Genomic DNA, 27,421 nt, shown 5'->3' with positions numbered 1-27,421 from the left:
AGTGTCTTTACTAAATAAAAGTTAATAAAATGTAAAAGTTTGTAGAACGAGAATGAATGTTGTGTGCTGCCACCAGAGATTGAGATACAAACTTCCCCTCTTCCAATTAAAACATTGTTGCCATTCTTTTCATTCTTATATCTTTTTATAAACTGTATATGGGTTCTTTTGTGTGATCAATGTGTAATTGTGTTTCATGCTTTGATGTTTTTAGATTAAGTCACCAGGGCACAATTACAACTCAGTTGTTTTTTGTCTCTTAGTCAGTCTTATAAGTTTTTGTTTGTTACAGAGGAAGGTGTTAGATGCCAGCCTTGGTTTTGCTGCTGGGGTAAGTATTTATGTTGTGACATAATCAATTATTATCAAAAATCATTACATACAGAGTTCTAATTCTATAATCAATAGTATCGTAAAAAGATAAGACCCCAGTGTGACCAGTAATTATGTTTACCATTAGATAAGACCCGTGTGACCAGTAATTATGTTTACCATTAGATAAGACCCCAGTGTGACTAGTAATTATGTTTACCATTAGATAAGACCCCGGTCTGACCAGTAATTATGTTTACCATTAGATAAGACCCCAGTGTGACAAGTAATTGTGTTTACCATTAGATAAGACCCCAATGTGACCAATAATTATGTTTACCATTAGATAAGACCCCAGTGTGACAAGTAATTATGTTTACCATTAGATAATACCCCAGTGTGACCAGTAATTATGTTTACCATTAGATAAGACCCCAGTGTGACCAGTAATTATGTTTACCATTAGATAAGACCCCAGTGTGACCAGTAATTATGTTTACCATTAGATAAGACCCCAGTGTGACCAGTAATTATGTTTACCATTAGATAATACCCCAGTGTGACAAGTAATTATGTTTACCATTAGATAAGACCCCAGTGTGACCTGAATTATAATTACCATTAGATAAGACCCTAGTGTGACCAGTAATTATGTTTACCATTAGATAAGACCCCAGTGTGACCAGTAATTATGTTTACCATTAGATAAGACCCCAGTGTGACCAGTGATTGTGTTTACCATTAGATAAGACCCCAGTGTCACCAGTAATTATGTTTACCATTAGATAAGACCCCAGTGTGACAAGTAATTATGTTTACCATTAGATAATACCCCAGTGTGACCAGTAATTATGTTTACCATTAGATAAGACCCCAGTGTGACAAGTAATTATGTTTACCATTAGATAAGACCCCAGTGTGACCAGTAATTATGTTTACCATTAGATAATACCCCAGTGTGACAAGTAATTATGTTTACCATTAGATAAGACCCCAGTGTGACCTGAATTATGTTTACCATTAGATAAGACCCTAGTGTGACCAGTAATTATGTTTACCATTAGATAAGACCCCAGTGTGACCAGTAATTATGTTTACCATTAGATAAGACCCCAGTGTGACCAGTAATTGTGTTTACCATTAGATAAGACCCCAGTGTGACCAGTAATTATGTTTACCATTAGATAAGACCCCAGTGTGACAAGTAATTATGTTTACCATTAGATAAGACCCCAGTGTGACCAGTAATTATGTTTACCATTAGATAAGACCCCAGTGTGACAAGTAATTATGTTTACCATTAGATAAGACCCCAGTGTGACCAGTAATTATGTTTACCATTAGATAAGACCCCAGTGTGACCAGCAATTATTCTGTTTCATTCCAGGTAATGACTGCAGCATCCTACTGGTCACTTTTGGCCCCAGCCATAGAAATGGCTGAGCGTTCTGGTCTTTATGGTGAACATGGACAGTGGGCCTTTCTCCCTGTTAGTATAGGGTTTATACTGGGAGCCCTATTTGTGTATGGTGCAGACATCCTCATGCCATATTTAGTAAGTAATATTCTGTAAAATTGACTGACACTGCCTCTAGTCTCATGGTCCTGGTATATTGCTAAAGAATTTTGTTCAAGGATGCTTATAATTCTGTGTAAATTAGGGGAAATCTTTAGTTATATCTGTTGTTGAATATATACAAATGTACTTAATTTGTGTGTGATTCAGGGAATGTAATGTTATTGTGGGACAGTATAGACTATTTTTTGTTATTACAGGGAATGTAATGTCACTGTAGGACAGTATAGACTTTTTGTGTGTACAGGGAATGTAATGTCACTGTGGGACAGTATAGACTTTTTGTGTGTTACAGGGAATGTAATGTCACTGTGGGACAGTATAGACATTTTGTGTGTTACAGGGAATGTAATGTCACTGTGGGACAGTATAGACATTTTGTGTGTTACAGGGAATGTAATGTCACTGTGGGACAGTATAGACATTTTGTGTGTTACAGGGAATGTAATGTCACTGTAGGACAGTATAGACATTTTGTGTGTTACAGGGAATGTAATGTCACTGTGGGACAGTATAGACTTTTTGTGTGTTACAGGGAATGTAATGTCACTGTGGGACAGTATAGACATTTTGTGTGTTACAGGGAATGTAATGTCACTGTGGGACAGTATAGACATTTTGTGTGTTACAGGGAATGTAATGTCACTCTGGGACAGTATAGACATTTTGTGTGTTACAGGGAATGTAATGTCACTGTGGGACAGTATAGACTTTTTGTTGTTACAGGGAATGTAATGTCACTGTAGGACAGTATAGACATTTTGTGTGTTGCAGGGAATGTAATGTCACTGTGGGACAGTATAGACATTTTGTGTGTTACAGGGAATGTAATGTCACTGTGGGACAGTATAGGCATTTTGTGTGTTACAGGGAATGTAATGTCACTGTAGGACAGTATAGACTTTTTGTGTGTTACAGGGAATGTAATGTCACTGTGGGACAGTATAGACATTTTGTGTGTTACAGGGAATGTAATGTCACTGTGGGACAGTATAGACATTTTGTGTGATACAGGGAATGTAATGTCACTGTAGGACAGTATAGACATTTTGTGTGTTACAGGGAATGTAATGTCACTGTGGGACAGTATAGACATTTTGTGTGTTACAGGGAATGTAATGTCACTGTGGGACAGTATAGACATTTTGTGTGTTACAGGGAATGTAATGTCACTGTGGGACAGTATAGACATTTTGTGTGTTACAGGGAATGTAATGTCACTGTGGGACAGTATAGACATTTTGTGTGTTACAGGGAATGTAATGTCACTGTGGGACAGTATAGACTTTTTGTGTGTTACAGAGAATGTAATGTCACTGTGGGACAGTATAGACATTTTGTGTGTTACAGGGAATGTAATGTCACTGTGGGACAGTATAGACATTTGGTGTGTTACAGGGAATGTAATGTCACTCTGGGACAGTATAGACATTTTGTGTGTTACAGGGAATGTAATGTCACTGTGGGACAGTATAGACTTTTTGTTGTTACAGGGAATGTAATGTCACTGTAGGACAGTATAGACATTTTGTGTGTTGCAGGGAAGGTAATGTCACTGTGGGACAGTATAGACATTTTGTGTGTTACAGGGAATGTAATGTCACTGTGGGACAGTATAGACATTTTGTGTGTTACAGGGAATGTAATGTCACTGTAGGACAGTATAGACTTTTTGTGTGTTACAGGGAATGTAATGTCACTGTGGGACAGTATAGACATTTTGTGTGTTACAGGGAATGTAATGTCACTGTGGGACAGTATAGACATTTTGTGTGATACAGGGAATGTAATGTCACTGTAGGACAGTATAGACATTTTGTGTGTTACAGGGAATGTAATGTCACTGTGGGACAGTATAGACATTTTGTGTGTTACAGGGAATGTAATGTCACTGTGGGACAGTATAGACATTTTGTGTGTTACAGGGAATGTAATGTCACTGTGGGACAGTATAGACTTTTTGTTGTTACAGGGAATGTAATGTCACTGTGGGACAGTATAGACATTTTGTGTGTTACAGGGAATGTAATGTCACTGTGGGACAGTATAGACATTTTGTGTGTTACAGGGAATGTAATGTCACTGTAGGACAGTATAGACATTTTGTGTGTTACAGGGAATGTAATGTCACTGTGGGACAGTATAGACTTTTTGTTGTTACAGGGAATGTAATGTCACTGTGGGACAGTATAGACTTTTTGTTGTTACAGGGAATGTAATGTCACTGTGGGACAGTATAGACTTTTTGTTGTTACAGGGAATGTAATGTCACTGTGGGACAGTATAGACATTTTGTGTGTTACAGGGAATGTAATGTCACTCTGGGACAGTATAGACATTTTGTGTGTTACAGGGAATGTAATGTCACTGTGGGACAGTATAGACTTTTTGTTGTTACAGGGAATGTAATGTCACTGTAGGACAGTATAGACATTTTGTTGTTACAGGGAATGTAATGTCACTGTGGGACAGTATAGACATTTTGTGTGTTACAGGGAATGTAATGTCACTGTGGGACAGTAAAGACTTTTTGTTTGTTACAGGGAATACAATGCTACTTTGAGTAAGCATAGCCATTTTTGTGTGTTTCAGGGAGTCAACAGCTCCAACCTAATTGTGACAATTGAATCAGCTTCATCCAAAGTAGAGAAGGAGGATAATGTACATATAGATTTTAACCAAACAAATTACAATTCTAGTAAGTATAAATACGCTTCCTTCGTACGTAATTGGTGATATTTCAGTAATTACAGATTCACTTCCTTCTTATTTGGGTGGTGAACTATACACTTTAGAGGTGTAACGATTCACCAGTGCATCGTGTCAAGAGGTGATGCATGGATGCATTGTCCGTCCTTTGCTCTCCAGGTTAGCAAAATTCTACCATTGTGTTTCGGGGACATCTGTTCCAAGTGAATATTTTTTCCTGTGTGGGAGACATCATTACAACTCGGAGGAGCACACTGAAATCTAAACATGTGGACACTCTGACTTTTTTTAAAAAACAACCTGAAATGAATAAACAGTGTCAAATGTTTTATTCAGTTATAATTATTTTATATTCATTTCACAAATAATATTCAAATCAAAAGGTGGCATCCAGTTACAGAAATCACTTTTTTAGTGATGAAATGTTTGTTGTCAGATAATTTCTCTGATATATCGCAATACGAATAGTATAATGACCCATGTTTCATGATACATATCAACAGTGCACGTCTCTAATACACTTGTATGTAGATTGTGAAGCATAGGTATTTTTGTATGGAGCTGATGAAATATATATATACTTCATATGTCTACTTCATAATTTCGTTGTAAAATATATCCCTTTTGCATGGTACTTTAGTGTAACTGAAAAAGATGGAAACATTGAAATGAACAACCTTTAGAGAATCAGAATTTTCTTCCCTGTTTGGGTGTTGTATGAAAGCAGTGATCATGATAGATCACTTTAAACCTTCCCAGTCATCGCTGTTTCCTAATCTCATGTTCACGAAGTCATTCCAGGCTGCTCTTACAAATTTTCTCCCCTTGACATCTGTCATCTGAAATCGGGCCAGGTCCCTCCTGCTTGTATTTACAGATATTAGTTTCATTATGTCAACAATCAAAGATTTTCCATCTATCATGATATACAGGAGACATTGAGTATTCAACATGTGTGTCTATATCTGTCTGTCAGCTTGTCCATTCATTAGTGCTTTCTCCCTGACTGTGTTGCTGACAACATATACTACCTGGTTACCTTGATTTACAAATGTACATCTCTGTATTTGATATTGCTTCAGGAGAACCATTTTCATTATCTGCCAATCCTGCTCAGCGGAGGAAACAGCATGGCATTAGTCCTGAGTCACAACGGGATAATATAGACATAGAGGAACATACTTTAGGAGGGGCACCCTCTGTGGGCATCCAGTGGAAACGCATACTGTTGCTTATTATAGCAATAACTATACACAACATTCCAGGTAAGTGTTAAACTGTAAGCTGTACACAATATTCTCTGTAACAATAAACAACATTATACTTCATCTTTCTAACAGTGTCACTGACTGGTTAAAAAAGCAAGATAAAGCATTATATTTTCCTAAGGAAATAAAACATTGAATTTCCCTGCCGAAATAAAATTTTGTTTTTTTTTCTGGGATTATGTGCCTCCATGGTAAACTTGCATGTTATTTTCAAGGAGTTGTCACCCTTCTATTTGTTTACATAATAGACAGACTAGTAAACAGGAAAGTAATGCTACACATAAATGTGTGAGTGTTTACAATATTACAATATTCCCTGTAATTGTACAAGGTATTACATTATTTCCTGTAATTGTGTAAGTGTATAAAATATGAAAATATTCCCTGTAATGGTGTAAGAAATTGTATGAAAAATAACAATATTTCCTGTATATATGTAAGTTTATAAAATATTACAACATTCCCTGTTATCTCATGAGTATATCTAATATAACAACATTCCCTGTAATAATATATTAACATTTGATATTCCATGAAGCGTGTGTACTGCACATGGACACCATGACCATCATTTGTAGGAGTTGCTTCCCTTTGACCACTACTTTTGTGTTTGTTTTACAGAAGGTCTTGCTGTTGGAGTAGGATTTGGTGCTATAGGAAAATCTCCATCTGCTACATTTGAAAATGCCAGGTGAGGTGTAACATATCCTACCTAATTCAAGTAGCATTTCTGTCCCAGAGTTAGGAAGGTATCCTACATCTTTCATGCAAACAAGAATTCCTTCCACATCCCTTATATGTTTTTTACATGTTGGATCTCTTACATCCTGTCTCTGGTCTCTCCTATCCCGTCTCTGATCTCCGTATCCCATTTCTTATATCTTGTTTCTCATCTCGGATCTTTTGTATCCCATCTCTAATCTCTGGTACCCTGTTTCTGATCTAAATTCTTTCGTTATGTCACTGCTCACTTGCATCCAATCTCTTATTTCTCATATCTGGTCTTTGACTGTTTATGTCCTTCCATGATCTCTTATATCCTGTTGCTGATCACTTATATCCCATTTCTGATCTCTCATATTCTGTCTCTGATCTCTTGTATCTTGTCTCTGATCTCTCACTTCACATTTCACCCACTGACATTCAACTCGGTACACACCATTCTATACTTTCTTTATCACTTTCACTTTCCTTGACATTGGAGCACCAATTCTGACCAAACTTTCCTAAGTATTTTTGAATCAGCATTTTGTATAACAGTAATAGATGAAATAATCACACTTGATTTCAATTTTTTTATTTCAGAAATTTAGCTGTGGGAATAGGTATACAGAATTTCCCCGAGGGACTAGCTGTCAGCTTACCATTACGTGGTTCTGGCATGTCAGTTTGGAAAAGTTTCTGGTAAGTTTTTTCCGTCACCGCAAACTTTTCTTGGGTGTGAATAGAGTCCTTCTGTACCATAGTTAGGAATATTGAATTAAATTCCTTCCCTTTAAGAGGAGCATACTCCTTTTGTAGAAATAAGTGATTGTGGTGGAGGGGGCGGCAGTAGGGGTGAAGGTGGTGGTGGCAGCAGTGGTGCTAGTGGTGGCATAGTAGTAGCAGTACTAGTTGTAGTGTTGGTAGTAATAAAAATCACTTGATATGTAAGTGTTTTGATAAGATCATTATTTTGACTCTAATGTTCTAAAATAATCACAAATTCTTTCTTGGCTGCTTGACAGGATACTGGGGTCAAATAATGAGGTGAAGTTTGACCACCAAAGTATGGACAGTATACTGGGGTCAAATAATGGGGTGAAGTTTGACCACCAAAGTATGGACAGGATACTGGGGTCAAATAATGGGGTGAAGTTTGACCACCAAAGTATGGACAAGATACTGGGGTCAAATAATGGGGTGAAGTTTGACCACCAAAGTATGGACAGGATACTGGGGTCAAATAATGGGGTGAAGTTTGACCACCAAAGTATGGACAGGATACTGGGGTCAAATAATGAGGTGAAGTTTGACCACCAAAGTATGGACAAGATACTGGGGTCAAATAATGGGGTGAAGTTTGACCACCAAAGTATGGACAGGATACTGGGGTCAAATAATGAGGTGAAGTTTGACCACCAAAGTATGGACAGGATACTGGGGTCAAATAATGGGGTGAAGTTTGACCACCAAAGTATGGACAGGATACTGGGGTCAAATAATGAGGTGAAGTTTGACCACCAAAGTATGGACAGGATACTGGGGTCAAATAATGAGGTGAAGTTTGACCACCAAAGTATGGACAGGATACTGGGGTCAAATAATGAGGTGAAGTTTGACCACCAAAGTATGGACAGGATACTGGGGTCAAATAATGAGGTGAAGTTTGACCACCAAAGTATGGACGGGATACTGGGGTCAAATAATGAGGTGAAGTTTGACCACCAAAGTATGGACGGGATACTGGGGTCAAATAATGAGGTGAAGTTTGACCACCAAAGTATGGACGGGATACTGGGGTCAAATAATGAGGTGAAGTTTGACCACCAAAGTATGGACAGGATACTGGGGTCAAATAATGTGGTGAAGTTTGACCACCAAAGTATGGACGGGATACTGGGGTCAAATAATGAGGTGAAGTTTGACCACCAAAGTATGGACGGGATACTGGGGTCAAATAATGAGGTGAAGTTTGACCACCAAAGTATGGACAGGATACTGGGGTCAAATAATGAGGTGAAGTTTGACCACCAAAGTATGGACAGGATACTGGGGTCAAATAATGAGGTGAAGTTTGACCACCAAAGTATGGACAGGATACTGGGGTCAAATAATGAGGTGAAGTTTGACCACCAAAGTATGGACAGGATACTGGGGTCAAATAATGAGGTGAAGTTTGACCACCAAAGTATGGACAGGATACTGGGGTCAAATAATGAGGTGAAGTTTGACCACCAAAGTATGGACAGGATACTGGGGTCAAATAATGAGGTGAAGTTTAACCACCAAGGTATGGACAGTATATTGGAGTTAAACAAGGATGTAAACTTTGACCTCTGAGGCTTGGAGTGTTATCTTGGATCTTTATGGACAAATTACATGTTAAATGTATATGATGGAAATATAATGTCCACTTTGGGTAAAGTAATCATGTCAGTTTTTTACCTTTAGGTATGGACAGCTTAGTGGGATGGTGGAACCAATAGCAGGCCTGTTTGGAGTGGTGGCTGTATCCATAGCAGAGCCAATTCTACCTTATTCTCTGGCCTTTGCTGCTGGAGCTATGATATATGTTGTTGTTGATGATATCATACCTGAGGCACAAACTTGGTAAGTAGATCTGGAGTGTTGGTTTGTGGTACTTAACCTGCTAGCGTGGGATCTGTGACTTCAGACTGTTGATCTCTGATGTCTACTAGCTGGCTGCAGACTGTTGATCTCTGATGTCTACTATCTGGTTACAGACTGTTGATCTCTGATGTCTACTAGCTGGCTACAGACTGTTGATCTCTGATGTCTACTAGCTGGCTACAGACTGTTGATCTCTGATGTCTACTAGCTGGCTACAGACTGTTGATCTCTGATGTCTACCAGCTGGCTACACACTGTTGATCTCTGATGTCTACTAGCTGGCTACAGACTGTTGATCTCTGATGTCTACTAGCTAGCTACAGATTGTTGATCTCTGATGTCTACTAGCTAGCTACAGATTGTTGATCTCTGATGTCTACTAGCTAGCTACAGATTGTTGATCTCTGATGTCTACTAGCTAGCTACAGATTGTTGATCTCTGATGTCTACTAGCTGGCTACAGACTGTTGATCTCTGATGTCTACTAGCTGACTACAGACTGTTGATCTCTGATGTCTACTATCTGGCTACAGACTGTTGATCTCTGATGTCTACTAGCTAGCTACAGATTGTTGATCTCTGATGTCTACTAGCTAGCTACAGATTGTTGATCTCTGATGTCTACTAGCTGGCTACAGACTGTTGATCTCTGATGTCTACCAGCTGGCTACACACTGTTGATCTCTGATGTCTACTAGCTAGCTACAGACTGTTGATCTCTGATGTCTACTAGCTGGCTACAGACTGTTGATCTCTGATGTCTACCAGCTGGCTACACACTGTTGATCTCTGATGTCTATTAGCTGGCTACAGACTGTTGATCTCTGATGTCTACTAGCTAGCTACAGACTGTTGATCTCTGATGTCTACTAGCTGGCTGCAGACTGTTGATCTCTGATGTCTACTAGCTAGCTACAGACTGTTGATCTCTGATGTCTACTAGCTAGCTACAGATTGTTGATCTCTGATGTCTACTAGCTAGCTACAGACTGTTGATCTCTGATGTCTACTAGCTAGCTACAGACTGTTGATCTCTGATGTCTACTAGCTGGCTACAGACTGTTGATCTCTGATGTCTACTAGCTGACTACAGACTGTTGATCTCTGATGTCTAATATCTGGCTACAGACTGTTGATCTCTGATGTCTACCAGCTGACTACACACTGGTGATCTCTGATATCTCCTATCTGGCTACAGACTGTTGATCTCTGATGTCTACTAGCTGGCTACAGACTGTTGATCTTTGAAGTCTATTAGCTGGCTACAGACTGTTGATCTCTGATGTCTACTAGCTGGCTACAGACTGTTGATCTCTGATGTCTACCAGCTGGCTACATACTGTTTATCTCTGATGTCTACTAGCTGGCTACACACTGTTGATCTCTGATGTCTATTAGCTGGCTACAGACTGTTGATCTCTGATGTCTACTATCTGGCTACACACTGTTGATCTCTGATGTCTACTATCTGGCTACACACTGTTGATCTCTGATGTCTACTAGCTGGCTATAGACTGTTGATCTCTGATGTCTATTAGCTGGCTACAGACTGTTGATCTCTGATGTCTACTATCTGGCTACAGACTGTTGATCTCTGATGTCTACTATCTGGCTACAGACTGTTGATCTCTGATGTCTACTATCTGGCTACAGACTGTTGATCTCTGATGTCTACTATCTGGCTACACACTGTTGATCTCTGATGTCTACTAGCTGGCTACACACTGTTGATCTCTGATGTCTACTAGCTGGCTATAGACTGTTGATCTCTGATGTCTACTAGCTGGCTACAGACTGTTGATCTCTGATGTCTATTAGCTGGCTACAGACTGTTGATCTCTGATGTCTACTATCTGGCTACAGACTGTTGATCTCTGATGTCTACTATCTGGCTACACACTGTTGATCTCTGATGTCTACTGGCTGGCTACACACTGTTGATCTCTGATGTCTACTAGCTGGCTATAGACTGTTGACCTCTGATATCTCCTATCTGGCTACAGAAATTGTAATCCATGATGTCTTCCAGCTGGCTACACACTAGTGATTTCTGATGTCTACTGACTGGCTACAGACTGTTAGTGATCTGTGGTGTTAACTTAATTTCTTTTTTAGGTTCCCATCAGTCCTTACTTATGCCTTTTTGATTTTGAGATTACCAGAAAACAAAATTGCTTCCAGTTAACCATCTTGGATATCAACAAGGAGAAATTTTCAACTGTCTCTTGAGAAATACAGGATGGATGTTTCTCGAATTTCACATGTAGGTGCCCCTTTGACTCTAGTTGTGCCCTTTGGATTTTGGGCTTGATATGGAAAACCAAATGACTGGCAGATGACCATTGTGGATTTGGTAGTTAAAGGTTATTATCTCTATTTTGAAAGGATTTTTCAAATTCCATATAATTAGAAAAAAAAGAAGGTCGAGAAAAGAAGCACAAATAAAAATGAAATAATGACGAGCCCCAGGATCCCTCTGGGATCTCCTGTCAATGTAAATGCAGTGATCTAATTGGTGAAGAGCAAGTGAATATCTCAAAACTTATTTTTCACTGGAGTGAAAATATTACTTATGTTTGAACCATGAGATTTCATATTTCACTTTGAAAGCGTAATAAAAGGTCATATATTTCGCTGCTGAAAATAGTGAAGTTGTCTCCCCTACCATGCTTCTTGGAGACTACAAATTAATGACCTAGGTTGTTTAGTTGGGGAGGCTTTAATACTAACCAATACTGATCAACTTGTTCGACAGAAAATGTTTAACTATGGTTATTATGTATATATACATATATACATATTTACCAGTATATATATATAAGTATTCTCAGTTGTACAAAAATATTCCTCGTTTTCATTACATTATTCTTATACTGAAATCTCACCAACTCAAACCAAATACAAATTGTCTGTGACAATGAAAGTTATCTGATACCATAAGGTGAAATAAGGTATAAGTTTAATTCAATATTAACTCAAAATCTTTGAAGTACAGCTACAATGTATATAAATCAGATTTGTTTTAACTGTATGAGCTCTTCTGGTTCATTCTTCTGACATCAGATATGAATAACAGGAGACAAAATCTTGTTGGAATTATTTGAAGTCCATTAACAGAACTGATAAACATGAAAATGCATGGCATAATTCCTGCTAAAGTGGCTATTCCACTGCCATCGGGTGGATATGAACAAAAACAGATGAAATAGAGGAAAATAATTAGAGAACTGATGTCTAATAAGCTTTCAAACATCCTGTAATATATCTCCAGAAGGAAGCTAGGTGGTAAACAGAGCCCTGTACCAGGAAGTATAAAACTTCTGAGGTCAGGTTTGCAAGCAGCCATCCTAGATATTGTAAACCTGTGGTATACAGAGCCCTGTACAAGGAAGTATTAAGATTCTGAGGTCAGTTTTCCAAGCAGCCATCATAGATATTGTCAACTTGTGGTATACAGAGTCCAGTAAAATGAAGTATTTGACCACAGAGGTCAGGTTTCCAAGCAGCCATCATAGATATTGTAAACTTGTGGTATACAGAGTCCAGTAAAATGAAGTATTTTACCACAGAGGTCAGGTTTCCAAGCAGCCATCATAGATATTGTAAACTTGTGGTATACAGAGTCCAGTAAAATGAAGTATTTGACCACAGAGGTCAGGTTTCCAAGCAGCCATCGTAGATATTGTAAACTTGTGGTATACAGAGTCCAGTAAAATGAAGTATTTGACCACAGAGGTCAGGTTTCCAAGCAGCCATCATAGATATTGTAAACTTGTGGTATACAGAGTCCAGTAAAATGAAGTATTTGACCACAGAGGTCAGGTTTCCAAGCAGCCATCATAGATATTGTAAACTTGTGGTATACAGAGTCCAGTAAAATGAAGTATTTGACCACAGAGGTCAGGTTTCCAAGCAGCCATCATAGATATTGTAAACCTGTGGTATACAGAGTCCAGTAAAATGAAGTATTTGACCACAGAGGTCAGGTTTCCAAGCAGCCATCATAGATATTGTAAACCTGTGGTATACAGAGCCCTGTACAAGGAAGTATTAAACTTCTGAGGTCAGTTTTCCAAGCAGCCATCATAGATATTGTAAACTTGTGGTAAACAGAGTCCTATAAAATGAAGTATTCGACAACAGAACTTCTATTCTATTGAGATTACCAACCTAAAGAAAATGTTTCAAAATGATTTAAGAACTATTTACAACAGTCAGCCAAGTAAGGAATTAAACTGCCTTCTTGGACTAGTAATTAATTCTACGGGCCTTAATTTTGAATCCGAGGAGGTGACTTAAAAGTGCAAAAATTGATTGAAAGAAATGGCACAAAGTTGATTGGGAAGTGCACTAGCCCAATAATTCAATGAAGTTCGTAAATTTCCTTTCTCTGATAATTTCAAAAGAAGTACCTCTATATATTCTGAACCATGCCATCATTTGGATAAATGAAAATGTGGCATGCAGGTTACAAGTCCACCAGATATAGCAGGGCCAAATAACGAATTTAACTGCATGGTTATGGCTGTTTTGTCCTTGGCCGTAAATTTAGGGACCTAGGAAGCCACAGAGAAAAGTCAAAATTTAAGATTTATGATTCCTGCATTGTTGGAATGTATTATAGAGTGCTGTGGGTATCATGTGCAACTTTCAGAAAATGTTTGCAATTTTGTTCTGATAGTAGAGAGTTTAAATACATTATGCTCTTGTTAAATTTAAGCAATACCATCTAGCTGTAGTTGATATCGAATTCTCACAAATACATGTGGAATTTTGAAATCACACAAATATTGTTTTTCTTTAAAAAAAACCATTTCACTTCAGAAATGATAGTAAAATTGCTTCATTATAATTATGCGTGGAAGTAGTTAGAGGATATTCAGTGTTTCCAAGCTTCCTGTGTAAGTGTTGTTGCGTAAGCCCTGAGAACATTCCCTGCATTCTTCTGGTGTGTGGCTGACAGCTTACAACACTTCCTGCCCCTAACTAGAAACAGGAGGTGGAGACATGTGTCACTTTACAACACTTCCTGTCCATAGTCATGGCCAAAGTTTGGGGAGAAGCATCACTCTACAACACTTCCTGCCTTGGTTAAGACCAATGTGTAGGGCAAGTGTCACTCTACAGCACTTCTAGTGCCTTGTCAGGACCATGGGATAGGGACATGTGTCACTCTACAACACTTCCTGTACATAGTCAGGACCATGGGATAGGGACATGTGTCACTCTACAACACTTCCTGTACATAGTCAGGACCACGGGATAGGGACATGTGTCATTCTACAACACTTCCTGTCCTTAGTCAGGACCCCAGGATAGGGACATGTGTCACTCTACAACACTTCCTGTACATAGTCAGGACCACGGGATAGGGACATGTGTCATTCTACAACACTTCCTGTACATAGTCACGACCCCGGGATAGAGACATGTGTCACTCTACAACACTTCCTGTATATAGTCAGGACCACGGGATAGGGACATGTGTCATTCTACAACACTTCCTGTATATAGTCAGGACCCCAGGATAGGGACATGTGTCACTCTACAACACATCCTTTCCATTGTCAGGACCCTGGGATAGGGACATATGTCGCTCTACATCACTTCCTGTCCTTAGTCAGGACCCCGGGATAAGGACATGTGTCACTCTACAACACTTCCTGTGCATAGTTAGGACCTCGGGATGACATGTGTCACTCTACATCACTTCCTGTCCATAGTCAGGACCCCGGGATAGGGACATGTGTCACTCTACAACACTTCTTTTCCATTGTCAGGACTACGAGTTAGTGACATGTGTCACTCTACAACACTTCCTGTCCATTGTCAGGACTGCGGGATAGGGACATGCGTCACTCTACAACACTTCCTGTCCATTGTCAGGACCATGAGTTAGTGACATGTGTCACTTTATGTTGTTTCATTACAATGTGCAGAATCATGTCTTGACGACTCCTGTGGTTTGAATCAGGTAGAACAGTGAATTAAAGGCTTTGTTTAGAGTTTTTAGGCCCTGAATTTGAGTTTTAGTTCTTTGTGTACACATACATGTACATGTATGTAGTTACTTGATGGGTCTCATCTCCGTTAACCAGGGAAACTATTGAACTATAGAGTTTGCTTAGGTTTAATTTGGAAGCACAGCGTTTGAGTTACAATCCAAAAATATTCCTTCTTTTGTTTAACTGTCAGCAGTGACAGATCCAAGGTTTATGTTTCGTGTTGAACATGGATTTTATTTGATAACACTTTGTAAATGACTATTATACTGATTAATTCTGTCTATTTTTACAGTGGAAATGGCCGTCTATCAACCTGGGGAGCTGTCGTAGGATTTGTTGTGATGATGTCATTGGATGTAGGTTTGGGATAGGAGCAAATGGAAGGAAGTGTTTTTGGATAAGGACTCAAATTAACTGTAAGTGTTTGTTTAAAAAAATATTCTCACTAGTTTGAATGAGTGTTGGTTTTGGACAAGGTTAAACTCAGTGTTGACTTGTTTTGATTAAATAAAGAAGGAGATGAGGAGTAACTCCTGAAGTCTAGTTTCCAAAGGGTATATCCTATTGTTTAAGCCTAAAGCAGGCTGTCATCAGGACACATATGGAGGTCCCATGATTACAATAGATTTTGACATTATCAATATATTTTACCAAAGAAGTAGTTAAGGATCACAGGCATAGCTCAATTGTAATTGACTGTTTTGGTCATTTTAAGAATAACTTGTTTTCATTCAATTAATTGTCGACTTGTTAAGGTTTAGTTAAGTGTTAAATTGATATGGTTGAATAAAGTGGTGACTTTTTTGTTGAATTAAGTGTAGACTTGTTAAATTGGGCGTTGATTTGTCTTCATTTAATTAATTGTTATATTGGTTAATTTGAATGTTGATTTGATTTTGTTGAATGAAGTGTTGACTGTAACATGGTAATCAGTAGAAGTATTGGTATGGGGTGACAAGGTTTGTGTCAGTAGAAGTATTGGTATGGGGTGACAAGGTTTGTGTCAGTAGAAGTATTGGTGTGGGGTGACAAGGTTTGTGTCAGTAGAAGTATTGGTGTGGGGTGACAAGGTTTGTGTCAGTAGAAGTATTGGTGTGGGGTGACAAGGTTTGTGTCAGTAGAAGTATTGGTATGGGGTGACAAGGTTTGTGTCAGTAGAAGTATTGGTATGGGGTGACAAGGTTTGTGTCAGTAGAAGTATTGGTATGGGGTGACAAGGTTTGTCAGTAGAAGTATTGGTATGGGGTGACAAGGTTTGTCATTAGAAGTAGTGGTATGGGGTGACAAGGTTTGTGTGCGTAGTAGAAGACGTATGAAGTCCAAACAAATTTGTCAGTAGAAGTATTGGTATGGGGTGACAAGGTTTGTGTCAGTAGAAGTATTGGTATGGTATGGGGTGACAAGGTTTGTCAGTAGAAGTATTGGTGTGGGGTGACAAGGTTTGTCAGTAGAAGTATTGGTATGGGGTGACAAGGTTTGTCAGTAGAAGTACTGGTATGGGGTGACAGGGTTTGTCAGTAGAAGTATTGGTATGGGGTGACAAGGTTTGTGTCAGTAGTAGTTTTGGTCTGGGGTGACAAGGTTTGTCAGTAGAAGTGGTATGGGGTGACAAGGTTTGTCAGTAGAAGTATTGGTATGGGGTGACAAGGTTTGTGTCAGTAGAAGTATTGGTATGGGGTGACAAGGTTTGTCAGTAGAAGTACTGGTATGGGGTGACAAGGTTTGTCAGTAGAAGTATTGGTATGGGGTGACAGTAGAAGTATTGGTATGGGGTGACAGGGATTGTCAGTAGAAGTATTGGTATGGGGTGACAAGGTTTGTCAGTAGAAGTACTGGTATAGGGTGACAGGGTTTGTCAGTCGAAGTATTGGTATGTGGTGACAAGGTTTGTGTCAGTAGAAGTACTGGTATGGGGTGACAAGGTTTGTGTCAGTAGAAGTATTGGTATGGGGTGACAAGGTTTGTCAGTAGAAGTATTGGTATGGGGTGACAAGGTTTGTGTCAGTAGAAGTATTGGTATGGGGTGACAAGGTTTGTGTCAGTAGAAGTATTGGTGTGGGGTGACAAGGTTTGTCAGTAGAAGTATTGGTATGGGGTGACAAGGTTTGTCAGTAGAAGTACTGGTATGGGGTGACAGGGTTTGTCAGTAGAAGTATTGGTATGGGGTGACAAGGTTTGTCAGTAGAAGTATTGGTATGGGGTGACAAGGTTTGTGTCAGTAGAAGTATTGGTATGGGGTGACAAGGTTTGTCAGTAGAAGTACTGGTATGGGGTGACAAGGTTTGTCAGTAGAAGTATTGGTATGGGGTGACAAGGTTTGTGTCAGTAGAAGTATTGGTATGGGGTGACAAGGTTTGTGTCAGTAGAAGTATTGGTATGGGGTGACAGGGTTTGTCAGTAGAAGTATTGGTATGGGGTGACAAGGTTTGTCAGTAGAAGTATTGGTATGGGGTGACAAGGTTTGTGTCAGTAGAAGTACTGGTATGGGGTGACAGGGTTTGTCAGTAGAAGTATTGGTATGGGGTGACAAGGTTTGTCAGTAGAAGTATTGGTATGGGGTGACAAGGTTTGTCAGTAGAAGTATTGGTATGGGGTGACAAGGTTTGTCAGTAGAAGTACTGGTATGGGGTGACAAGGTTTGTCAGTAGAAGTATTGGTATGGGGTGACAAGGTTTGTGTCAGTAGAAGTACTGGTATGGGGTGACAAGGTTTGTCAGTAGAAGTATTGGTATGGGGTGACAAGGTTTGTCAGTAGAAGTATTGGTATGGGTGACAAGGTTTGTCAGTAGAAGTATTGTAGTATTGGTATGGGGTGACAAGTTTGTTAGAAGTGTGGTATGGGGTGACAAGTTTGTCAGTAGAAGTATTGGTATGGGGTGACAAGGTTTGTCAGTAGAAGTATTGGTATGGGGTGACAAGGTTTGTGTCAGTAGAAGTATTTGGGTGTGGGGTGACAAGGTTTGTTTGTCAGTAGAAGTATTGGTATGGGGTGACAAGGTTTGTCAGTAGAAGTATTGGTATGGGGTGACAAGGTTTGTCAGTAGAAGTATTGGTATGGGGTGACAAGGTTTGTGTCAGTAGAAGTACTGGTATGGGGTGACAGGGTTTGTCAGTAGAAGTATTGGTATGGGGTGACAAGGTTTGTCAGTAGAAGTATTGGTATGGGGTGACAAGGTTTGTCAGTAGAAGTATTGGTATGGGGTGACAAGGTTTGTCAGTAGAAGTATTGGTATGGGGTGACAAGGTTTGTCAGTAGAAGTATTGGTATGGGGTGACAAGGTTTGTCAGTAGAAGTATTGGTATGGGGTGACAAGGTTTGTGTCAGTAGAAGTATTGGTATGGGGTGACAAGGTTTGTCAGTAGAAGTATTGGTATGGGGTGACAAGGTTTGTCAGTAGAAGTATTGGTGTGGGGTGACAAGGTTTGTCAGTAGAAGTATTGGTGTGGGGTGACAAGGTTTGTCAGTAGAAGTATTGGTATGGGGTGACAAGGTTTGTGTCAGTAGAAGTATTGGTATGGGGTGACAAGGTTTGTCAGTAGAAGTATTGGTATGGGGTGACAAGGTTTGTCAGTAGAAGTATTGGTGTGGGGTGACAAGGTTTGTCAGTAGAAGTATTGGTATGGGTGACAAGGTTTGTCAGTAGAAGTACATTAGAAGTATTGGTATGGGGTGACAAGGTTTGTCAGTAGAAGTATTGGTATGGGGTGACAAGGTTTGTGTCAGTAGAAGTATTGGTATGGGGTGACAAGGTTTGTCAGTAGAAGTATTGGTATGGGGTGACAAGGTTTGTGTCAGTAGAAGTATTGGTATGGGGTGACAAGGTTTGTCAGTAGAAGTATTGGTATGGGGTGACAAGGTTTGTCAGTAGAAGTATTGGTATGGGGTGACAAGGTTTGTCAGTAGAAGTATTGGTATGGGGTGACAAGGTTTGTCAGTAGAAGTATTGGTATGGGGTGACAAGGTTTGTGTCAGTAGAAGTATTGGTATGGGGTGACAAGGTTTGTCAGTAGAAGTATTGGTATGGGGTGACAAGGTTTGTCAGTAGAAGTATTGGTGTGGGGTGACAAGGTTTGTGTCAGTAGAAGTATTGGTATGTGGTGACAAGGTTTATGTCAGTAGAAGTATTGGTGTGGGGTGACAAGGTTTGTGTCAGTAGAAGTATTGGTGTGGGGTGACAGGGTTTGTGTCAGTAGAAGTATTGGTATGGGGTGACAAGGTTTGTCAGTAGAAGTATTGGTGTGGGGTGGCAAGGTTTGTCAGTAGAAGTATTGGTGTGGGGTGACAAGGTTTGTCAGTAGAAGTATTGGTGTGGGGTGACAAGGTTTGTCAGTAGAAGTATTATTAGGAATATGATTATAGATCTTCTTAGCAAAGAAATTAAAGCAGAAAAGGTTACAGGGTTTGTTAACAAGTGTGTCAGTAGTGAAAGTGTTGAACTCCTGCCAGGAAATGACATTATTCTATCATTTCATATTCATATCCATGCAGTGTTGGTTGGCAGTTTGTTTGATGAAATGGAAATGTTTCATTGATAGTGTCCGGTATTAGATGTGTATATGCTATTTAAGACCATAGCGATCTATACCTGTCGCCACTGTTTCTAATTCTGTCCACTGTTTAATTTGCCTTTAGACTGTTGATGCGTCTTCCTCGCACCTGTTCCTTACTTTTAGATTACCTGAGGCAATGAAATTGACTTACCTGTGACAGGTGAGGTGATAAGTCAGATATATACCTGACAATACACAGTAATGGTCTCCCCTATATGTGTTTCCCTAACTTGCTATTGGGATATCATCTTCCTCAATGTTTTTTGCATTTGTTTTTTGTTTTATATGTTAAAAGTTCTAGACAGGTGTTGGAAATTTAGAAGAATTCATGGATTCACCTGCACTATAAGTTACTGGTTATATACAACATGTAGTAGACATTTGGTTAGACATGATCCCTACCTATATATGTTTACACATCAACACAAGCCTTGTAAAATTAACAGAGGTGTGAACTAATGTCTGCACCTTTATCAGCCCAATGTCTGGTTGGCTTCTAGTCAAACTCTGACTAGAGCTCAGTCTGCAACCTCCCTGACTGGTTCTGAAACAAGTCTGTATCCCCCTGACTGGTGCTGAGACATGTCTGTATCCCCTTGACTGGTGCTGAGACATGTCTGTATCCCCCTGACTGGTGTTTAGACATGTCTGTATCCCCATGACTGGTGTTTAGACATGTCTGTATCCCCCTGACTGGTGCTGAGACAAGTCTGTATCCCCCTGACTGGTGCTGAGACATGTCTGTATCCCCCTGACTGGTGTTTAGACATGTCTGTATCCCCATGACTGGTGTTTAGACATGTCTGTATCCCCTTGACTGGTGCTGAGACATGTCTGTATCCCCCTGACTGGTGTTTAGACATGTCTGTATCCCCATGACTGGTGTTTAGACATGTCTGTATCCCCCTGACTGGTGCTGAGACAAGTCTGTATCCCCCTGACTGGTGCTGAGACATGTCTGTATCTCCCTGACTGATGCTGAGACATGTCTGTATCCCCCTGACTGGAACTGAGACATATCTGTATCCCCCTGACTGGAACTGTCTGATCCCCATGACTGGTGTTTAGACTCTCCCCTTGACTGGTGCTGAGACATGTCTGTATCCCCCTGACTGGTTCTGAGACATGTCTGTATCCCCCTGACTGGAATTGAGTCATGTCTGTATCCCCCTGACTGGAACTGAGACATGTTTGTATCCCCCTGACTGGAACTGAGACATGTCTGTACTCTCCTGACTGGAACTGAGACATGTCTGTATCCCCCTGACTGGTTCTGAGACATGTCTGTATCCCCCTGACTGGAATTGAGTCATGTCTGTATCCCCCTGACTGGAACTGAGACATGTTTGTATCCCCCTGACTGGAACTGAGACATGTCTGTATCCTCCTGACTGGAACTGAGACATGTCTGTATCTCCCTGACTGGTGTTTAGACATGTCTGTATCCCCCTGACTGGTGCTGAAACATGTTTGTATCTCCCTGACAGGTACAGAAACATATCTCGAGATTTGCACTCAGTCATTTTTGTATCCTAACTGTTGGCAGTATCCCCCCTTTGGTTGACTGGCTGTATTCCTCCAATGACTGCCTTGCTGTATCCCCTCTCTGACTTTCTGGCTGTATCCTTCTTTGACCATCTGTCTGTACCATCTGGCTGTATCTCCTGTAGCTGTCTTTGGTTGTATCCCCCTATGACTGTCAGACTGTATCCCCTTATGACTGTCTAGCTGTATCCCCCTATGACTGTCAGACTGTATCCCCCTATGACTGCCTAGCTGTATCCCCCTATGACTGCCTGGCTGTATCCCCCTATGACTGTCTGGCTGTATCCCCCTTTGACTGCCTAGCTGTATCCCCCTATGACTGCCTAGCTGTATCCCCCTATGACTGTCTGGCTGTATCCCCCTATGACTGTCTGGCTGTTTCTTCCTATGACCATCTGACTGTATTCCCCAAATGCTGTGTCTGTATCCCCCTATGACCTTTTGACCTTTTGACTAAATCCCCCAATGAATGTCTGGCTGAATCCCCGTATAAGTATCTGTACCCCATCTCTATCTACGTGATAAATCACTCCTATCAAAACAATTGCTGATGATGAACATGTGTTTTAACATTCTTGTTACTCTGTACCTGATACAGACAAGTTCCTATCAGTCTGTTCTATAACACTTGTGTAGCTTGTCAATAAATTCTTTTTAAGTTTCAGTTAGATATATCAACCAAAATGTTAAACGTAAGAACTAATATTTAATTTTAAGGGAAATAGAAATTTTACCTGAAGCAGAAGACAATAATCAATATTCAGACATTTAAAAGGTTTGTTGAGACATTGATGAAGCTGCTGAGACTTTGGACATTGGGACTGTGTGTAACACCTCTAATTGTTGGAGTATAAAACGTAACCAGCTTGATTGTGTAACAGTGCATGTCAGTGTTGAAGGGTCACTGGGTAATATAGGAGGGGCACCTCACCATTATAGTTGATCAGTTACACAATTGGCCCTATTGTGTTTCTATAAAAACATTGTTATAAACATATGTTCCATGTTATTATGTATTATGTGAATTGTTGGCCTTTATACTAATGACAGAAGTTCTAGTATGGAGGCAGATTGATATCTTAGTTATCAGTATATTGCCATTTTAGGAACTTAATCTTCAAATGGCAATTCATGTGAAATTTGTATCAATGGAAATCATAACACGTTTCATCCCTGTTCTGTCACCTCCTAGGTATTATCCTTGTTCTCTCATCGTCGGGGCATCATTCCTGTCACAATTACATCAACAGTGTGTCATCCTTGTCACCCTTAGTGTATCATCCCTGTCACCGTTAGTGTATTGTGTCAGTCACACTCTCACCCTCAGTGTATCATCCCTGTCACCGTTAGTGTATTGTGTCAGTCACACTCTCATCCTCAGTGTGTCATCCCTGTCACCCTTAGTGTATCATTTCAGTCACACTCTCATTCTCTGTGTGTCATCACTGTCACAATTACATCAACAGTGTGTCATCTTGTCACCTTCATTGTATCATCTACATAACACCCTCACCCTCAATATTTCATCCCTGTCACCCACAGTAGATTACGATTTCACACTCTGTAGATAATCCCAATCACCCCAAAATCATCTTGTTACCCTCAATTCATTATCCATGTTACCCTCAGTTAATCATCCCTGTCACACTCAGTACATCATCTCTGTCTCCCTCAGTACATCATCCCTGTCACCCTCAGTACATCATCCCTGTCTCCCTCAGTACATCATCCCTGTCACCCTCAGTACATCATCCCTGTCACCCTCAGTACATCATCCCTGTAACCCTCAGTACATCATCCCTGTCACCCTCAGTACATCATCCCTGTCACCCTCAGTACATCATCCCTGTAACCCTCAGTACATCATCCCTGTTACCCTCATTATATCATCTCTGTCACCCTCATTATATCATCTCTGTCACCCTCATTATATCATCTCTATCACCCTCATTATATCATTTCTGTCACCCTCATTATATCATCTCTGTCACCCTCATTATATCATCTCTGTCACCCTCATTATATCATTTCTGTCACCCTCATTATATCATCTCTGTCACCCTCATTATATCATCCCTGTCACCCTCATTATATCATCTCTGTCACTCTCATTATATCATCTCTGTCACCCTCATTATATCATCTCTGTCACCCTCATTATATCATCTCTGTCACTCTCATTATATCATCTCTGTCACCCTCATTATATCATCTCTGTCACCCTCATTATATCATCTCTGTTACCCTCATTATATCATCTCTGTCACCCTCATTATATCATCTCTGTCACCCTCATTATATCATCTCTGTTACCCTCATTATATCATCCCAGTCACCCTCATTATATCATCTCTGTCACCCTCATTATATCATCTCTGTCACCCTCATTATATCATCCCTGTCACCCTCATTATATCATCTCTGTCACCCTCATTATATCATCTCTGTCACCCTCATTATATCATCTCTGTCACCCTCATTATATCATCTCTGTCACCCTCATTATATCATCTCTGTCACCCTCATTATATCATCTCTGTCACCCTCATTATATCATCCCTGTCACCCTCATTATATCATCTCTGTCACCCTCATTATATCATCTCTGTCACCATCATTCTATCATCTCTGTTACCCTCATTATATCATCTCTGTCACCCTCATTATATCATCTCTGTCACCCTCATTATATCATCCCTGTCACCCTCATTATATCATCTCTGTCACCCTCATTATATCATCTCTGTCACCCTCATTATATCATCTCTGTCACCGTCATTATATCATCTCTGTTACCCTCATTATATCATCTCTGTCACCCTCATTATATCATCTCTGTTTATCTTGCTTGTCCTGCTATTTCTCACAGTTATAAGAAGATTTTCTATGTGAATGATTTTATGTTTAAGTTTTGTAGTGCACAAATCAACTCCAGTTTTTTTTACCGTGTAAGATTTTACTTGTGTGTGTGTTGCTTACGTGGATTTGTAAAACAACTTAGTATAATATATGACTGTTTAACATGTTTTTGTGCTGAGTATAAAATATCACTGTTTAACATGTTTTTGTGCTGAGTATGAAATATCACTGTTTAACATGTTTTTGTGCTGAGTATAAAATATCACTGTTTAACATGTTTTTGTGCTGAATATAAAATATCACTGTTTAACATGTTTTTGTGCTGAGTATAAAATATCACTGTTTAACATGTTTTTGTGCTGAGTATAAAATATCACTGTTTAACATGTTTTTGTGCTGAGTATAAAATATCACTGTTTAACATGTTTTTGTGCTGAGTATAAAATATCACTGTTTAACATGTTTTTGTGCTGAATATAAAATATCACTGTTTAACATGTTTTTGTGCTGAGTATAAAATATCACTGTTTAACATGTTTTTGTGCTGAGTATAAAATATCACTGTTTAACATGTTTTTGTGCTGAGTATAAAATATCACTGTTTAACATGTTTTTGTGCTGAGTATAAAATATCACTGTTTAACATGTTTTTGTGCTATCTTTTTTTTCTATGTACATGTATATAGTGGATATAAGAACACTGTTTAGTGTATTTGTATGATAAACATTCAGTCTTGATATTGTAGAAGTTGTGTAGGAACAGAACAGGTAGTAGATGCTCAAGTTGATAAATGTGAAAATGATTCAGGTTGCCATGGTATCTACAGCCAACTACTCATATGCTTTTTCTAAAGTGGCACATTATGGGAACAGTTCCCAATCCAATAGATATCATCAAATCAGCTTTTCCATGATCCTTCATCACTTCACGACTCTCTCTCTTTCTATCTCTTTCTCTTCCACTTCTCTCTACCCATCTCCTTTGCCCCCTCCCCACTCTCCCACTCCACCAACCACAAACCACTCTGGTTGAGGTTTGTTGACTTTGTTGTCTTCAAACCACTCTGGGTGATGTTCCTTGACATTGTTGTCCTCGAACCACTCTGGGTGATGTTTGTTGATTTTGTTGTCCACAAACCACTCTGGTTGAGGTTTGTTGACTTTGTTGTCTTCAAACCACTCTGGGTGATGTTCCTTGACATTGTTGTCCTCAAACCACTCTGGTTGAGGTTTGTGGGCTTTGTTGTCCTCAAACCACACTGGGTGATGTTCCTTGACATTGTTGTCCTCAAACCACTCTGGTTGAGGTTTGTGGGCTTTGTTGTCCTCAAACCACACTGGGTGATGTTCCTTGACATTGTTGTCCTCAAACCACTCTGGGTGATGTTTGTGGGCTTTGTTGTCCTCAAACCACACTGGATGATGTTTGTGGGCTTGGTTGTCCTCAAACCACTCTGGGTGATGTTTGTTGATTTTGTTGTCCTCAAACCACTCTGGTTGAGGTTTGTGGGCTTTGTTGTCCTCAAACCACACTGGGTGATGTTCCTTGACATTGTTGTCCTCAAACCACTCTGGTTGAGGTTTGTGGGCTTTGTTGTCCTCAAACCACACTGGGTGATGTTCCTTGACATTGTTGTCCTCAAACCACACTGGGTGATGTTCCTTGACATTGTTGTCCTCAAACCACACTGGGTGATGTTTGTGGGCTTTGTTGTCCTCAAACCACACTGGGTGATGTTTGTGGGCTTTGTTGTCCTCAAACCACACTGGGTGATGTTTGTGGGCTTTGTTGTCCTCAAACCACTCTGGTTGAGGTTTGTGGGCTTTGTTGTCCTCAAACCACACTGGATGATGTTTGTGGGCTTTGTTGTCCTCAAACCACTCTGGTTGAGGTTTGTGGGCTTTGTTGTCCTCAAACCACACTGGGTGATGTTTGTGGGCTTTGTTGTCCTCAAACCACACTGGGTGATGTTTGTGGGCTTTGTTGTCCTCAAACCACACTGGATGATGTTTGTGGGCTTTGTTGTCCTCAAACCACACTGGATGATGTTTGTGGGCTTTGTTGTCCTCAAACCACACTGGATGATGTTTGTGGGCTTTGTTGTCCTCAAACCACTCTGGTTGAGGTTTGTGGGCTTTGTTGTCCTCAAACCACACTGGGTGATGTTTGTGGGCTTTGTTGTCCTCAAACCACACTGGATGATGTTTGTGGGCTTTGTTGTCCTCAAACCACACTGGATGATGTTTGTGGGCTTTGTTGTCCTCAAACCACACTGGATGATGTTTGTGGGCTTTGTTGTCCTCAAACCACACTGGATGATGTTTGTGGGCTTTGTTGTCCTCAAACCACTCTGGTTGAGGTTTGTGGGCTTTGTTGTCCTCAAACCACACTGGGTGATGTTTGTGGGCTTTGTTGTCCTCAAACCACACTGGATGATGTTTGTGGGCTTTGTTGTCCTCAAACCACACTGGATGATGTTTGTGGGCTTTGTTGTCCTCAAACCACACTGGATGATGTTTGTGGGCTTTGTTGTCCTCAAACCACACTGGATGATGTTTGTGGGCTTTGTTGTCCTCAAACCACACTGGATGATGTTTGTGGGCTTTGTTGTCCTCAAACCACTCTGGTTGAGGTTTATTGATGACTTTTACACATTTTGTGTTACACTATATAAGATTATCAACAATATGCGATTTACTTATTTCATGAGAATTTTTTAATTCTTTTTTGTTCCAGAAGTGAGAGAGTAAGATTCCTGTGACTCTGGCCAAAGAATTCTAACAAAACATTGATGGAGACAAAGTGCCTTTAATTCCACGGTATCATCATTCTGATATTTAGATCTGTTTATTAATTTGTTAATGATATTAAAACATGGTTAAGTGGAAAGAGTTGCATTTGTTTGTTGCCATGTAAAATGAGTAGACATTCTCTGAAAGGGGGATTGGTAGTCAGCATTTACGATCAGAGAACAACGAAAGTAGGATTAAAAATAAAAAAAACATTGGAAGTCAGATTTCAAACTGGAAAAAATTTGATTTCTTCACTACAGAAATACTTCCTACAGTGATGTCACTACAACATAACACAATGTGCATTCGATGTCTGCATGTAAGGATAACAGAATGAAATTTGCTATTGCACATATTTGGGCACAATGTGCGGTTCTATCACATAAGTGTTCGATTCTATTGTGGTTCATATAAATTTAGATATGACTTCTGAATAATTATGGGATAAGATTTATTTATTTTATAAATAA

At 39.8% G+C, this 27,421-nt stretch overlaps 1 protein-coding gene across 1 annotated transcript in view; it reads left to right on the top strand.

Annotated features, from left to right (window-relative positions):
• Positions 1-27,037, top strand: part of LOC132545687 (zinc transporter ZIP11-like) — a 28,020-nt gene extending 983 nt beyond the window's left edge. Inside the window, exons 2-10 of the mRNA XM_060209376.1 lie at positions 293-331; positions 1,700-1,867; positions 4,481-4,586; positions 5,680-5,862; positions 6,487-6,556; positions 7,171-7,269; positions 9,019-9,177; positions 15,496-15,619; positions 26,896-27,037. Of these exons, the coding sequence (XP_060065359.1) occupies positions 293-331; positions 1,700-1,867; positions 4,481-4,586; positions 5,680-5,862; positions 6,487-6,556; positions 7,171-7,269; positions 9,019-9,177; positions 15,496-15,574 (903 nt within the window). The 3' untranslated portion in view covers positions 15,575-15,619; positions 26,896-27,037. The remainder of the gene's footprint in view (positions 1-292; positions 332-1,699; positions 1,868-4,480; positions 4,587-5,679; positions 5,863-6,486; positions 6,557-7,170; positions 7,270-9,018; positions 9,178-15,495; positions 15,620-26,895) is intronic.
• Positions 27,038-27,421: the final 384 nt, after the last annotated feature.

The sequence above is a fragment of the Ylistrum balloti genome, unplaced genomic scaffold, assembly GCF_031769215.1.
Source record: "Ylistrum balloti isolate Yb309-2 unplaced genomic scaffold, AGI_CSIRO_Ybal_v1 Utg369852, whole genome shotgun sequence".
Taxonomy (NCBI): domain Eukaryota; kingdom Metazoa; phylum Mollusca; class Bivalvia; order Pectinida; family Pectinidae; genus Ylistrum; species Ylistrum balloti.
The sequence above is the reverse complement of the archived record's forward strand: the minus strand, read 5'-3'. Positions and strand labels throughout refer to the sequence as shown.